Below are 17,970 nucleotides of genomic sequence, written 5' to 3'. Positions count from 1 at the left end.
TTCTCGAACCAGCTTTTCATGGATGGCAGTTGTCCTCTCTAATGGCTAATAGATAATTACTTCTAGCATAAAAGTCCTTTGGTACTATAGGCATAAATAACTAAATATCCAATTTTGTATTAATCCATATCACCCTACTTTAAGTTCCCACATACAAGAAATTTATCTTCAAGTTCTCTAAAGAATCAACATGAATTTGTTAAGGAGAAAATCTTATTTTAGCAATTTACTTAAATATTATCAGGGTGACATATATATTGGACAATGGAGATGCATATACAAAATATTATATCTAGGTAAATATTTTAATTACTTTTATTCCCAAACAGCAGTAGGCAGAGCACCTTTAGTCCCAACAAACTACTGGAGATTGATGAGCAGCCAGTATCCATCCTTCAGTGTTGAATACTACTACTACTCCTTCCTTTCCCTAATTAATCTCCAGAGTTTGAATAAATCATTTTTTATTTACTACTTAAATATTTGGTCTTCTTGGTTCCAGTATTATCAATTACATTGATGGTGATTCTCTGATTCCACCAAAACTTCACTTGTATTCCTTTGATGCTTCTTATAGAACAATTCCCCAGCTAGCATGATAGGATTATGTTATCCTGTATATGTAGTTTCTGCCAATGTAGAATACAACTTAGTAGGCAAAGTCCAAAAAAATTTTAACCTATCTTCATTCATTCAGTCTGACATCACATTGACTGGAGTTTGCTTGTTATAATATCAATGTATATGTCAGGTGTGGGTGTGTGGATATGTATATTGGAAACACTTGCAATAGGTAGTTGACAGTGTTAGCATCCAGAAATGTGTGAGCAGCACTAATCACATGGTATAGTCACTTTTAACAGAACTGGAGAGGAAAGAATAGCAGGACATGTTTCATGCCAGATTGGAATGAAAAAGACCAAGTGTAAGACAAGATCGAGGTGGACTAATGCAGTCAGAAGTGCCTTAGAACAGAGCTTCCCAAACTGTGCGCTGTGCCCCCCCTGGGGGCCATTAGTTTTGTTGGGGGGGGGGGGGTGAAATAATGAAACCGTGAAATAATGAAAACAAATTTAAAATGTTTTAAGACTAAGTGTGCCATGTCAAATGTGTCTATAAGATGCTAAAAATGCAATATTTGCATTTGATTTTTGCAATATTTGCTGTGTATGTTTTGTATTGAATATAAATACAATAAATATTATAATAATATATGTCTGTAAAATGAATTTTTTTTCCCTATGGGGTCATGAAATATTTTAATTTTTCCAAGGGGGCCTTTACATCCATAAGTTTGGGAAACACTGCCCTAGAAGACTGAAATATATAAATGATCTGATAATATTGGAGAGATAACAGACTAAGTTGTAGGAAAATTGTTGATAGGAAGTTAGCAATGAAGAAACTTTCCATGTATTCCATAATTTCTGTCATAGTATTCTGCACATGCTTCTTGAAGGTACACATATCAAAAATTTGATAATGGTATGACCTATAGAGGTGTCTGCAGAGAAAGTGTCTCTTCATTTTAATTTGATTATTTTGAATTACTTTAAGGGGCATAAACAGCCTCAGAAACACCATAATTCAAATTTGTTCAAACTCAGTTGAACAGTGCTATCTTTAGAGAGTGCTTGCAGAGGAAGCAACCACCCCCTGCAATCCTTGATTTTACTTCCTCTGGGTTCTTTTTCAGGTGATCTTCAATACTGTCAGAAATAAGTATATTCCAAATATTAAAGTATTCTCAATTTGTTAAAAGGAAGTAAAGTTAAGGATTGCAGAGGGTGGTCTCTTCCTCTGCTTTCCATATGTATAATCTCTTTACTATTTAGTAAACAGATTATATATAGGAAGAGAGAGAGGAAAAGACTTCACCTCATGGCACTGCATGGGAAAGAGGAAAAAAATATAAAAAATTACTTGCAGAAAACTGAGTAATAGTGTGGTTAGCAAAAGTATGAGGATTACAGCAAGTGAAATCACCAGAGGCAGTGACAAATTCATTGTCTCCATTATTTATGCTTCTTATATATGATCAGTTTAAAGAGTGGCATGAAGAATTATGCATGTTAGAATAAGCTTTTCATGACAAATCCAAAGACTCCATAGTAATGAAATCTTAAAATGAAACTTTTAAGTAAAATGATACTTACAATGCAGTCTGCCCACTCAGTTTTGATGTTGTTAATTCTACTTCCTTTGGATCTGGAGGAGGTGGAAGAGGTTCATCTGAAACTACTTCAGTATCTGTAGTGGTTGGAGGTGGAGGAAGTGGCAGTTCAGGACTTGAACAAGATGAAGCATCAAATGTCATATATGTAGCAAGCTGAGGTGATGACACTGAAGAAGATAAAGAGCCATGCCGATGACTAGCCAATTCTTCAATCTTCCTAATCTCAACATCTGCAGCATCTTCACCTAAATGACTTTCTGAAGGAGGTGATGGTGGTGGTGGTGGTGGTGGTGATGGGGGAGGCGGTGGAGCTGGGGGACGTGAAGGTGGCTGCCTAGGGGGAGGTGGAGGGACTGGACGATTAATTCTTTTTATTGGCACTGACTGAGTTTTGGATTTTTCTTCTTTCTTTTCACTGTTCTCTGATGTTTCCACAATAGTAATGCCATCAGGAGTAATTACTTTTACAGAAGCTGTCTCATTGGAATGGTGAACCTCTTTTAACTGTACTTTTCTTGGGGATTTATGAAACTTTAAGTATGTTCCTCCACTAAAATTTTAAAAATATACATTGAGTTTAAAAAAACGATTTTAATCAAAAGATCATCTCAGAAACCAATGCTGTCTAATGAACTTAAATTAAAAAAATTTACTCTTTTAAGTTAATAATACCACAAAATCTACACACTAAAAGTTAAATTTTTTTAAGTTTACAAGTTTCATAGCATTATTAATTACATGTAGGTATATATTTGCATACAATGTATGTACAATGTATATATATGACCCACAGCCTTTATTCCAATAGGTTGTAGATCAAATCTTCTTGCTATGTGCATGGATATTTAAGGATGTCTTTACATGGTAGATGAATTTAATCACTAGGAAACTATAATCTTGCTTATTAGAAGTGCAAAATAACTTTTAAAAATTCCATATTTGGTCTCCAGAACAGAGCGTCTTAGCCCATCTGGGACCAATGTATTGGTTTATAACATTTTGTTGGATAAAGTTATTTATTTAAAAAAAAAAAAAAAACGAGTCTCAAATATACAAGATCAGATAAACACCTTATTCTAACTTACTTCATCTTGCTCAAAAACCATATAGCCTGATGGGGAGCTCTGTGTAGTTGAATAAATCTAAGCAAGTTTCTTCTGTTGTGTATATGAAGTTATCACATTTCTTCAATCTTTTGCAGTAAGCTCCAAGTCAGCATTTACCAAGCATTTTGATTCATGATGTTAAAGAATCAGAGATAATATACAGTGGTGCACCCAGAAGGAGGAAGGGGCCCTGCCTCCCCCCCCAAAAAAAAGAAAGAAAAAGGAAAAAAAAAAAAAACACTAGAAAATTTTCCAAAAATCTTTTTCTAATTAAAATTCGTTTTTTTTTTATTTATGTTGTGTCATGTCTTCTATTTCTATACTACTTATGAATTAACGATCATGGCAGATGCTCAGTCATAGGTTATATGCGATGTGTAGTGTGTATTCTCAAATCATCTACTCAACTCCAGACCCCACTCCCCAAAAGATTAAATCCTGAGTGCGCTACTGATAATATATAAATTAAGTTTTGTGTAAATCAATAAGAAAAAAAAAAGTGAAGCATGAGAATTAATGTAAGTAACATTTAGTGACAACAAGACAAAGCAAGCAAGTGTAAGTAATTCAGCTATTTTAAACAACAACACTACTGAAAGTGAAGAGCACACTAGTCCTTCTAGTTAGAAATGACAAATCAGTGAGAGATGTATAATTTTGTTAAAAATGACAATTTATTATCCATAAGTAAAGTCAGTGCAGTATGGCAATTATCACTACAGATATAATCTCATAAATGGAAACTTCAGTATGACAAAATGCCTGCACACTCAGCCTCCAACTTAGTGTTTGGCCACAATTTGCAGCACATATGACTTATGTTTAACATAATTCTAAATGGTGTTTTTAAGAAACCCAAATAAAAAGTTCCAACTTCAAATTGTCTGATGTTGACAATTTCCCTATGTCTCATATAAACTGTTCTATTTTATCTTTATTACTGTCACCATCAGTGGAGGCTTGTACATAAGCACTGTGACACTGCAGCACCCCCATGGAAAAAAATGAAAACATTAAATTTTGTTTGCGTTCATAAATAATAACAATGCTTACAACATTATATAAATGCAATACAACATGTTTAAAGGGTACAGCTTATGTTTCGACATTGATTGAATAGTTAATAATTGGAATTGTTCAATTAACACTTTAGATTATGAAACAAATGCACTGCGATTATGAAACAAATGTTCCGACACTGCGATCTAACGCAGTGTCGGAACATTCGACCAATTATCACGTTCGGCCAATTGCAGCTCAACTCGCCAATATTCATTTGTGCTTGCCATTGCATAACAAATGAATCCGACACTACTCATTTGAGCAGTGTCACTACAGATAAATTGTATGCTTGCACGTGTTATTTCTGTGAGATACGAAACTTTTATTATTGGTGCGTATTCATGGTGAGGGTGAACTATTTTTTGTAAATCTTATTTTATTCTGTTAAAATAACATATAATTATTTATTTATTATAGATATAAGGCTGAATTATGATGAGTGTCACTGTTGAAAATATGAAAAGAATTATTTTTTCAATTATCGTTACACGAAACAAATACACTGCGATCTAGTGCAGTGTTGGAATTATCACGTTTGGCCAACTGCAGCTCGACTCGCCAATATTCGTTTGCACTTGTCATTGCATGTAACAAGTAAATCCGACACTGCTCATTTGAGCAGTGTCGCTACAAATAAATTGTATGCATGCGGTCGTTATTCTGTGAGATACGAAACTTTCATTATTGGTGTGTGTTCGCGGTGAGGGTGAAATATTTTTAATAAAGCAATTTCTAATAAGTAAATTTATTTATTAATAAACTGGTTACTGATTAGGGAAAAAAATTATTTTTTTTTTATTTTGTATATGCAGCACCCCACTTCAAATTTTTACCGGCCGCCATTGGTCATCATGGAGTTCCATATCTCCTTTCAGAAAGCCACTTTACTGTATCCATTGAGTTGGGGGGGGGGGAATGGGCATAAATGTATTTTTGTTAATTATCTGTGTTCGTGAACTAGCTTGTGGGATGTAAAAATACTGTCACCTACATAACAGACTGGCTTACACATTTTCAGTTGAAAAAGCCCTTACAACAGGTTCCTCATGCTATAACAATTCAAACTTAGGTCTTTTTGATCAAAGGGCATTTAGGTCTTTCTGAAATTGCACCATTCACCCATTTCACTCCTACTCTAAGTCATTCTATTAACCAGAGTTGCCAATACTATTTTTTTTTAATACAGAGAAAGAAGAAAAAAAAATTGACATATTTTAACTTTAAAACTGAATTGCTCTATTGAACAATGAATCAAGAATCACAGACAAATAAGTTGAGATTTCAGTGAATAAAAGGAAAAAATTACTGATAGTAGTTAATGTTTTAAAAACGAAGTTGATGTAATACTAGTAATAATAACAACATGTACAAGTATTCATGTTATGTAAATAAACTTCATGAAAATGTAATTTTAATGCATGAATATGGATTACAAGAGTTAGCAGCATGGCTGCCAGTTACTCTTAAATTTATAAACATTCTTTAAAACTTAAGCATTTTTTTTTCTAACATTAAATATGCCTAGAATTTTCTACAAAATTTATGTTGTAATTTCTTCTTAAGCTTCAAGAGGTTTATTTAATGCTCCAAACTTATTAGTGTTTTAAAGAACATTTATACATTTAAGAGTAATTGACAATCAGGCTTGTAAGTCCTATAATTCAGTCTGACATTGCTATTTTAAAATATTCTTTAGTAATTAATGTCACAAATGATCTCTTTCATTGCCTCACTTATTCCTTCATAGCTTGCCAAGTTACATTCCTGAGTTTGTCATAATTTTTTTCAGTATAGAATAGATAGGAAAATTTTCCAATAATTCTTTTAGGCAACGCCAAGCTCAAGTGAGTGATTTGCACATTCTTAGCTAATTTACAGGTCGGAAGCATGCACCGCCCCCAACACACACACACACACACGCACACACACACACAAAGAAAGGTGATGTGATTGAGACTTACAAACTTCGGAAAGGATCATACAGGATATCAGTAGCAGCATCAGGAAATGTGCTTATATTTCCTGATGCTGCCATCACTACATTCAAAAGCCATAATTCCTCACAAAACCTAAAACTTCCATTTCTCTATTCCAATACATCACTTCTTGCTAAAATTTCCCCAATAATCACACCTACACTTTTTTTTTCTTTTTTTGCTTGCATCCAAATAATTTAAAACCTATTCCATTACCATATTCTTGTATCTAAATATAATTCATCTGCTGATGCACACACTCTATTATCATCTCTGTCTCTCCTATCAGTTTTATAACATACATACATTGTGGAAAGTGTTAAAAATGATATCAGGATTGTGAAATACAGATTAAAGATAGACTGAGAATTTGTGGACTGCAGACACTAGCAAACAGGAGAAAGAAAGGTGATGTGATTGAGACTTGCAAACTTTAGAAAGGATCATACAGGATATCAGTAGATGGAATGTTTCATTTTATGGTGGGTGGAAAAGGATGAGAGAACATCCTTCAAGGTTGAGAAGGAATGTAGTCATGGCATGTGGGGGGGGGGGTGGTGAACTAGACTTTTCTCTCATAGGGTAGTACATGATTGGAACAGAATGTCACTGAAGGTGGAAAGTGCAGGTGGTCTGAATGAATTCAAGAACAAGTATAGCAGCTGGTACATATTAGGAAGGAGGGAAGCCACCTATCACAGCTGGTAACATGTGGCTTCCCTTGATGAGTCCTTGACTCCTTGGAGCTCTCTCTTAATAACATTGATAATGATACCATCCTCTAACTAGACACTACATCAGCCAACTTCACTGTTTTTTTCACATATAGGGAATGTTCATAATGATTTTCGGTAGTAAATGATTTTCAGTATCCTTGGTGATGACACTACTTACTGAATTGCTTAATGAATGCTTGAACTAGCTGCACATTGAGAGGATGAGAGTTATAAGAGAGATTGCCCCTTCCTGAAGAAATCAAACCAAATAATAATGAATTTTCAGCTAAATAATAAACTTCTCTGTGCTTTTTCAAATATAATTCAAATTAAAAATTTCAAATAATTACTATTAATGAAAAACTGAAGTAAATTACAATAAAATAAATGCCAAAAAATCTAAGTACTTTTCAAATGTCCCCAGATATCTTAATCATTCCTTCTAAAAACTGCACTTCTGTAGTACAATCAGATGGATGCTGTGATCTGTACCATTCAACTGGAAAGATCTGATGATATGATATGAAAGTTTATCTAGAAAGATCTAAGATCTGATGCTGCAATATATACTGTTCAGCTGGAAAAGATCTGGATCTGATTCTCATTGCTGATATGAGGAACATTTCTTTGGAATAAAAGCTTTTTCAACTACATATGAATTTCATGTGGAGGCATCATGGTTTTTTTTTTCTTTGTGATAACTTTTTTTTCATCCTGTATACAGACAAAAATATATAGTGAAGTCAGACAAAAGAGTTCATAACGGACACACTATAGATGGCTGGAATACATTTATTAGTTATGAGGAAAGAGACTTAGATCTGTGTAAGAAGTTGTCCAAGTGGAGCTAGAATGTAGGGCTAAAATATATGAAATCTATTCCCTAATAAACTTCAGAAGGAAACAAACAAACAAAAATTCCAAAACCTTTCATAACACAGTAGTATGTATGTTGATTACCTTTGCTGACTGAAGTAACGAAATAATCAAAAACAATCAAGGGAGAGTTCCTTGTACAACTAACCTCAGGCTACTTTTTGCTTATACACTGCAGAGTTTATTTATTGTCATCAGTAACATACAAACTGCATAGTTATAAATCTTTTAGCTAAAAATGATATATTTAAACCAAATAAGAAATGACTTTCAAATTTCATTAAAATTTGTCTGAACAGTTTTACAAAAGACACCTTAAAGCTATGAATTCCTATCAGTGAATGCCAATTAACATAAAAATGTGCACTGCACCAAAGATATGGGGGAATACACAACGAAAACGAACTTTACTGAAACCCTTTGGCTAAACTAGGAGCAGGTCAAGGGCAACCAGGAGAGGAAAACTCTTGGACTTTACTGGTGCCACAGTAACCTTAATGGAGCATATTGACAAACAAGTGATATGTACAGGTCATTCACACATTATGTTACAAAAGTGATCTCCGTTTAACCTAATATAATACAATGCAGGACTACTTAAAAGGAGACTAAAATCACTCTCTTTGTGCCATGTTTTTTTTTTTTTTTTAAAATATCATACGGCATTTCAAACAGAATTACTACCAATAAAATAATATATTTCATAAATGCACAGCGAGAGAATCACTTTGCTTTTTAAATGACAGACATTTGCCAAAATTCAGTGAATCTCAGAGCAGGCAAATCTAGCTTATTGCTTTGTGCATGTGTTAAGAATAATCGGAGTACCAGAGCATTTCATTATCCTTCTGAAGAATCTTTATTATGAACAAGAAGCTACTGTCCGAACAGATCTTGGAGAAACTGAGTATTTCACAATAGGTAAAGGGGGTGCAACACGGATGTATTTTATCTCTGTACCTGTTTAACTTGTACAGCGAATACATTTTAAGAATGGCAGGGATGGAGGAGTCTTCAGTTGGAATTAAAATTGGTGGAAGAAATATTAATAATTTGAGGTATGCAGATGATACCAACTTGCTAGCAGAATGCAACGAAGATTTGGAGGAACTTTTCTGAAAGTTAAAGAAGAAAGTGCTAAATAAGGTCTTAAACTTAACCTCAAAAAGACAAAAGTTATGGCAACATGTGAGCTTAATGATTTTGAAGTAGATGGGGAGAAAATGGAAGCAGTTAACAATTTTGTGCTCCTAGTATCCCAAATTGATATAAAGATTGTTATTGTACTAAAGAAGTTAGAAGATTATTACTCAGAAAGAAAGCAATGACAAATTTAAGCATGATCTTTAAAGATATTAGCCTCGCAACAAAAATCAGAATCGTGAAAGCAATGGTATTCCCTGTCAGTGGCACACTCAGGATTTAATCTTGGACGGGCAGAGCGTTCAGGATTTAACCATGGGGGAGAGGGGGGGGGGGGAGTTGAGTAGACGATTTGCGAATACACACTACGCATTGCATACAACCTATGACTGAGCATCTGCAGTGATCGCTAATTCATAAGTAGTATAGAAATAGAAGACACGACACAACATAAATAAAAAAAAATTGAATTTTAATTAGGAAAAGATTTTTGGAAAATTTTCTGTTTTTTTCCTTTTCTTTTTTTGGGGGGGGGGGCTTCCCCCCCTGGGTACGCCACTGTTCCCTGTGGTACTGTATTGATGTGAAAGTTGGACCCTGAGAAGCAGTGAAAGAAGAAAGATAGATGCATTTGAATTATGAGTTTGGAGATGCTTACTAAGAATACCATGGACTGCAAAGCAAACCAATAAATCAGTAATAGACAGAATAAAGCCAGTTTATTCCCTCGAAACTATGGTCATCAAGAAATAATTGTCAAACTTCGGACATATTATGTGAGCAAATGACAGCCTGGAGAAGATAACGATGCTTGCTAAAGTTGATGGAAGCAGGAGAAGAGGAAGACCAAGAATTAGATGGATGGATGGAGTTAAAGAAGCAGCCGGAATGCACTTGGAAATTCTGAAAGATATGGCCAGGGACAGATCTTCATAGAATATATTCATAGAATCACCAGGAGTCAAAAACGACTCGATGGAACATAACAACAACAGTATCAAAATGCGCAATTCACGATGGTGGATCAAAACAATGCTTGCTAGATTCCAATTAATGTACAAATGGAAGAAGTGCATGCAAGGTATGAAATAAATGTGAAGGTGTAGAATAAACAGATGATGGATTTGAGTCCAAGAAGGAAGCTCCGTAAGATATCCTCCGTAAATTCAGTCACCAGACCATTAGCGAATAGCGCATTCCAAAATTTTACTGTATAAATGTAAAATTCATTACATAATAAACGGTAGTTTATTATGTAATGAACTCATAATAAACGGTAGTTTTAAACGATCAACAAAAACAAAACTACAAAATATCAATAAGAGACATCATATCGTCCCAAAATAAAAAAGCAGATAAGACAAGTAATGTAATTTCGCATCGTCGCCTTTTGGTAATTTTATACAAGTGAATTATAATAAGTTATCTACAACGACTTAAAAAATTGCAATTAGCAAGCATGAAATCAGATTCTGCAGTTTTTTTTTTTTTACGTTGAGTAAAATACACAGATGACACTGGACAGTAAGTCCGATTAATCGATGCTGAATTATTTAGTATATTGTGCGATTATGGCCATAGTGATTATTCTGATAATTAAATAATAAGAAAAAAATCATGCGCCAACTAGTTGAAAGAACGATGGGACATATGGACGCTGGATATCGCCATCATATATATATAAAAAAAAATCCTGCACTTATGCATGATTTTCGTCCTGCATAAGTGCAAATCCTCCAGAATACACGCAATTAATTTATAAAAGGACTGTAATCGGTAGTAGATGTAGTAAACGATGGATGTGAGAGTGGGGGGGGGGGATTGACCATGTGGTGTCCAGTGGCTCTCACAACGAGCCTTGGGACTCCATGGAGGTGTCATGTCATAATATAGTAATAACTATTCAATCGCAGTGGGCGTTTACAGTATACATATCTGTATCATATGAACAACAATCACACCAAAAGAGAACTTTTTCTGGTGGGATGCCAGTTTGTTTACGTAACATCAACTAAACAAAGCAGTAAATAACACATCTTTAATACACAGATGACACTGAACAGTAAGTCCAATTATCGATGTTGAATTATTTAGTACTTTTGTGCGATTTTTCATTACTGTAGATCAGTGTTTCTCAAACTTTTTTCGACTACGGAACACTTCACAAATACTGAAATTTTCACGGGACACCTTGGTTATTTTGTAATGTATAAATTAATAATTAATTGGTAATTTAGCTGATTTTTTATTATTAATCAATAATTGATTATTAATCAATAATTGATTAATCAATTGATAATTAATTAACAATTAATTAAACATCAATTAAACCATCATTAAATTAATTTATTTGTGCTGACAAATTAATGTAAAAATTACAAATTCCCGAACTTCTCGCGGAACACCAATTCACCTTCCGCGGAACACAGATTAAGAACCACTGCTGTAGATGTTAATATTATAATAACGCACACAAATATGTACATATAAGAGGTGGGGGTGAACTTAATGTTTTTACTTCGACCAAACGAACGGATGCCAAATCCACAGCAACATTTTTTTGCATTGTAAATACTGCTATGGATAGATGATAATGCATTTCTCGACAAGGTTTTCTTTTGATGAAGCCATCTTTCATGACAGTTACTAGCGCAACTGCCGAATTTGAGGATGAGAAATTCTGCACGTTACAATCAAGGCCAGTTACCAAGTCCAAGAGATTTACAGGTAATCACTTGCACCTGTACTCATTGCACACCGCATAAAGCGATCGCCGTGTTTTAATTGCAAAATAAGTTTCAGCCAACTCAAAATACTGTAGGGACTCAGTAACAATAGACATGCAATTCTTTCGGCCAAAAAGAACTACATATCTGATATCATGCAAAGCAAGAACGACTATTTTTCTTTAGACTTCGTATGTATAAAGATTATTTAAAAACTAGCATAAAACTTTCTTAGTATTTCTGTATAAAAATTCATATATGTTGCCTGTAAATCACGTCAGTTAACTGCATGTGTTCTCTGGCCAGTTTGACTATTTTTGAGGTATGAAACAATCTTTCCACCTCTGTATGAATTCGTTGACTCTCCTTCAGTTGAATAGTCCTTATGAAAGTTTCCTTGGGTTCTAGAAATGGGAGACAAATCAGCTCTTTCAAACTGCAGGTCAAATGTTGTGTCATTGTCTTCCTTGAGACTGCGCAGAGGAGAAAGAATTGTTCGAATTTCGTCTGGGATGCAAAGAACTTAAAAGGACCAAGTGAAGTGAGTGTGAGTTTCAGGTTTCATTACAGGAATGGAGGATGGAAAGGCTTTCTTCCCGAAACTCGGTTTTTTTAAAATCACACACATACAAAAATAAGCGATATTAATATATTGTCGTTAGTTGCTTAGGCCGTAATTTCAGCCAACCCAACACGGGCCAAGAACCTAAATCCGACATTGGCTGTAGCCACAAAAGCATGAATCTGTAACTGTAAATATGCCATGCATTCAGATTCCACAATTGGGTCTTTAAGGAAAATACAGTAACAAGCCAGGCATACTGACATGATGCAAAATTAGGCAATCCTTCAGATATCACAAGTATACTATTTCTTCCCAAAAGATGGAACTCAAATAATACTAACAACGAAATGCTTCCTTTACGCATAATTTTTGAGACTGATGGGATTGGGATAGCGGTATCGTCGCAGGAACGCCTAGGTAACAATATTTTATCCTTCTAGATTTTTTTTTTTTTCGTGGATTATCCAAGAACTTCGTATATATACTAGATGATTCGTCAGTGAAACGTTGCTGTCTGTGCTTCAGTCATACTAGATGTAGTATAAAAACACTTGGCAAATTGATCGAGTAAGGCCACCCGTGATGCGCATGGCTACATCTACTAAAAGCCAATGAAATTTGGAAAGCTTCTACATCAATAAGTCAAAACCCTGATTTTTATTTTAGCTTCCGAAATATGTCATTTTGTTAATGTAATAATTCTACAAAAGAACGCTACATATACGAGTAGGAGGGGCAGCGGAAAAGTTCTGATAAACACCTAGAACAAAAATGATATTAAAGCAACTGATATAACCACAAGAAAGAACATATCTTAAAACCCTTTAATCCCCATGTTTCATCAAAGTGCAATAATTTGTTATTTTTCTTTTATGATATATAAGAAGACATGTCAGAGGTTTTGAAGAAATTCGAAGACAGAGGTGCGAGCCAACATCTAGTTTTTCTTGCTGTAAGAAAAATCTCCAGCTGAAATTCAAACTTTGTGTGAGACTTTAGCGGACTGTGTGTCAGCATATCCAACAATTGCCAGATGGGTGTGGTCAAGTTTAAAACTGGGCATCCTGGGACAACAGACGCTCCAGTTCAGGAAAACCTTTAATAGCGATGACACCTGAAAACATCAAGGAACAGTGCATGCCACGATCCTTGATGATAGACGAATACCAATCAAAAGCATCGCAAAAACTCTAGAGATATCCAGGGAACGAGTTGGGGGTCATTATCCACCAACATCTGAACATGCAGAAACTCACAGCGAAGTGGGTCCCAAAATGTTTGAATGCTGACCAAAACAGAGAGCGTGTGCGTCATCTCAATGGATTTGGAATTATTTTGAGAAATCAGGTGCAATTACAATGGAGTGGAGACACAAAGGTTCTCCACTGCCAAAGAAGTTCCGAACCCCAAAAGTCAGCAGGTCCTTGCTCTTGTCTTTTGGAATATGGATGGTGTAATCTTTACCAAGTACCTCAAGAAATGTGAAACTGTTGCATCAGCAGTTAATTCAACAGCTCTGAAGGAAATGAAGGCACTGAAGGAAAAATGCCGTGAGAAACTAAGCAGAGGCGTGCTGCTTTTGCAGGACATATCACCTGCTCACACTGCTCTTGAAATCCAATAGAGAATACATGACTTGGGCTTTCAATATCTGCCTCACCCACCCTATTCGCCAGATCTGGCCCCATCTGACTATTTCCTATTCCCAAATTTAAATAAATACTTGAAAGGAACAAAATTTACCACAGATGAAGTTATATCTGCAGCTGAGGACTGAATAAAATAAACATAATAAAATACTATATTAGTAGTACAGAAAAAAAGAGCTTAGTAGATATATGCACACTGAATGACCTGTTTATTAGATACACCTACACACCATTAACCACAGACTCCATTACTCGTCAGGGCCGGTGTCATGCGTCCGTTCCAGGCTAATATTGCATATTCATTATTGCGCTGGACTGCATCGATATAGTATTGCACTGAAACGAGTGCGCGCAATTCAGTGCAATATATCAACAGCCGGACCTAAGCGACTTTCAAAACGAATAATACTTTACAGAACCTGTTGGTCTGGATATCTCGGAAACCTGAGTGTACCATTCTCGGTGCATATCAAATGGCAAAGGATTAGGGCGAAAAGTACAATGCGTAGAAACCTATTAGTGATGGGATACAGCAGCAGACGACCTCATTGAGTTCAATGTTCTGAAGGTTACTAAAAACTTCGAAATGGAGAGAAAATAGTGTAAAAATAATCAGAGATGATAAAAGCGACAAAAATTGATATGGATATTCTAGTTGTCTGAAGAAATTACGAGACTTTGAAATATTATTAACTATAAGTTAAGCAGCAATGGGACAGCGGTAGAAAATATTCATTAAGAATGCGGGGCATCAGTATATTTCAAAACTGGAATATACTGATGGCAGTATATTCCAGTTTGAGTAGATGATTACCACAAATACTCAAAAATATGTTGGTAAGAAAATTTAACAGTGACAACACTGCATAATCAGCTCTTCTCTATGAGAAGACAAAATTCGTAGACAAAATGTTAGCAAAACAAGCGTTCTATGCCAGGTGGGTAGGGGGGGGGGGGAAGATTCAGAGGAAGATGCTCTACTAATTTCATCATTAGATACAGTTAAGGCTTTTAAGATACTACTAACTACATCACTTCAGGATCAACCACAACGATCAGGATCTATGTGAAGTGATGCAGTTAGTTAGTACCTTAGTATGAACTGATAATATCAGAAACTTTACAAATAATATATTAATTTGAAAGATACTTGCTGAGAGGAATCTAGTAGAAAATACTCCCTTTTCTGTCACACCTTGAGGTACCATATCAGAAAATGATGATATATTTGCCTAACAGCTTTAGATGTTTTGGAGTTAAACAACTAACTTAATAATAAAAGAACATGGCTTAGTCGAAGATTAACAGTCATCAACATCTCCTGGGGAGAAGATGGAGGGATTGCAAGGTTTTGATATAAGTTATTGTATGGTTTGGTTGGTTAGAATTGCGAGTGAATCAACCAGCGCTATGAGACCAATATATCATGTCTGTTGACCGCGTGTTATTCTGGCGGGTTGGTCAGTTTTCGGGCTAAAAGAATGCACTGATTACAACAGAACTTTGCTCGCAGGAATGAAATTCATCTAATAAAGCGATTCTACCAAATTTGTGAGCTGATCTTATGACTCGAATGATCCCAAAAGTGAATGCTATCCGAAGTTTATTAGCTTTTTGCACTTATTTGAGTAACTGCTCCGCATCGTAAATCGCAAAATATCCATGCACTATTTTCTAATGAGCCATCTACTGTTTGATTCGTTACGATACCGACGGAGAAATTTTTTAACATTCATGTAAGTTTAAAATTATTATACGTAATAGATAAATATCACTTCGTTGCAGCTAAGCTGCCTCTCTCAGTTAAATACAAGATGGAACATCGGTCCCTTATATGAAAGATTATCGTTCCAGGTTTTAACATCACACAAGTTGCGAACCCTATAGAAAGTCATTGTGGTGTGTGGTCATTTTTTGCCTTGACTGCATGTATTCTGTGGACATGTATTTTTTTTTTTCCCTGAGGAGAAAATTTTCCCAGAAACTTTTTTTTCCCTGTGGAGGGGGAAAAAAAGTTTCTGGGATGAAAACGCTCTGCCAACCCTTGTATGACTAACTCACCTCTACTGAAAACGCCCATATAAACCTTACTTCATCGTGACGAGAACCGACCTGAGGTCTCTTCCAATCGAAGGCGCAGTGTTCAGTCATTCATCCACTGCACTACAGAGGCGAATCTGTTCATGAACAATTTTACCTCATAACTTCGTCATATACTATATTCTTTGCTGATTGATCATTATCTTTGGTCTCACCTACAAGGTGAACCCTTACTTTGGCTATCAACCTGACTCAAGAAATGCTACAATACAGCTTACCACGCCTGTGTTCCTTGGTTCTGTAAACTGCTACTGAAGACACTCTAATAGGATTTTTTCACCCGGAAACTCGGGTTTTTCGTTCCTCAGAACAGGCAAACCGGCCCGTGAACACACACGGATCCACAGTCATAAAATACATACTTAATCCCTCACTAGGAGGGCTATTCCTCAACCAGTCCTAAGGGACGGTGGAGGAACAGTGGGAACCCAACACGAATAAATAAATAAATTTCAGATTTTTATCCAAAATATTAAGTGGAAACCGAGTACTAAAGAATTAAAATTAGGCACACGCATACTGTAACCCCTAATCAATGCATTTTTCAAAGAAATCAGCAAAATTGAAGGGAATTTACCATTCTCCTGCAATGCCTGGTATAATTTTTGAATAAATTAAAAAAATATATATATCCGTAGACTGGCTAAGCAACAACTATAATTGGGACTATTGTTATATTCGGTGATACATTTCAGAAAACTATTATGTCCAGGAAACAATGGGGGTTAAAAAAAGAGAAAAAAAAGCTATTATAAAAATGCAAATATCCTGGGAGAAAAAAAAAAAAAACAGAATGCCAAGTTAAAAACAGTTAAAAATTATTTATAAGAATTTATGCATCAAAATGTTTTGAAAACTTTCATCAGTGTACAGATTTCTGAATTATACGGTTTAGCTGCAATATTTTTTGCTAAATGTAAGAAACTGTGGGGAGAAGAGAAAACTATTGATGCCAACTCGGATAACTCAAACATCTGCACAGTATAAAAATTCTCATCTCACTAATGTTTCGAGCTTAAATTCACATACGTAATTTTTAAAAGGTGATTTGCTATAATTTTTAATGCAAAATGGCTAGCGGATTAGAATTAAATTCTAATTGGCACAATAGAGCTCAACTAATTTCGCTTTAATCAGTAATCATATTAACATTTAGGATGTATTGATACGTGTGAACAGTTCAGAAACAGAAAGCTAGAATCTGTTACTTTTAAGTAGCGGGAAGTTCTGTTAAGTTGTGATGCCTTATATTAATGTTATTTGCTTATAAAATAAGCAATTCAACGGCTTATTTACTATAGAACAGTCATATATGAAATCAGCTCAAAGTTTAAACAGCGACCGAATAAGCATGCTCTTGGCTTAATTAGAATTTTCGTCCCGATTTTACTGTCTTGTTTGCTTGTCGCCTTCCACTTGTAGCTTTAAAACTGCACTTCTGCTATTGTCATTTAAAAAAAGACTATGTTGGCACTTGAAATTTTTGTGAGTAAATGAGCCAGTGTCGTCTACCTCTGCCATTTTGGCCATTCATTTTAGATGCACTCACCGGGAATAGCAGTAGTATAGAGGACTAAATATAGCGTCGATCTCTCACACAGCAGTGCCGCTGCTAAAAGCAGATAAAAAAAAACAAACAAAAGTTGTTACGAACTGACTGATAATCGAAGTTTTAAGTGCTTCTACTCAGAATTGTTTGCATTCCTCATTTAACAGGAACGGAGAACAAGAACTGCTGTTTAAGCATCGCGTGCTGTTTTAATGTTTCAGAAATGCTTACGGAAGGTCAAAGGTTGAGAAGAATGTTAAGAGCGTCCCCTTTGATACATCTGAATACTTAGAGCTGTTTTAAGTACTCTTGGTTATCGGGTATTT

General features: G+C 35.2%; 1 protein-coding gene across 1 annotated transcript in view; it reads right to left on the bottom strand.

Moving 5' to 3' along the window:
- LOC150104736 (uncharacterized) overlaps positions 1-17,970 on the bottom strand; it is a 252,990-nt gene that overhangs the window by 52,839 nt on the left and 182,181 nt on the right. Inside the window, exon 6 of the mRNA XM_090395619.1 lies at positions 2,157-2,726. Within this exon, the coding sequence (XP_090251745.1) occupies positions 2,157-2,726 (570 nt within the window). The remainder of the gene's footprint in view (positions 1-2,156; positions 2,727-17,970) is intronic.

This window comes from Typopeltis vanoorti, chromosome 7, assembly GCF_054136105.1.
Source record: "Typopeltis vanoorti isolate ZY-2024b chromosome 7, IOZ_Tvanoo_1.0, whole genome shotgun sequence".
NCBI lineage: Eukaryota > Metazoa > Arthropoda > Arachnida > Uropygi > Thelyphonidae > Typopeltis > Typopeltis vanoorti.
This window is presented reverse-complemented; position numbering and strand designations above follow the sequence as displayed.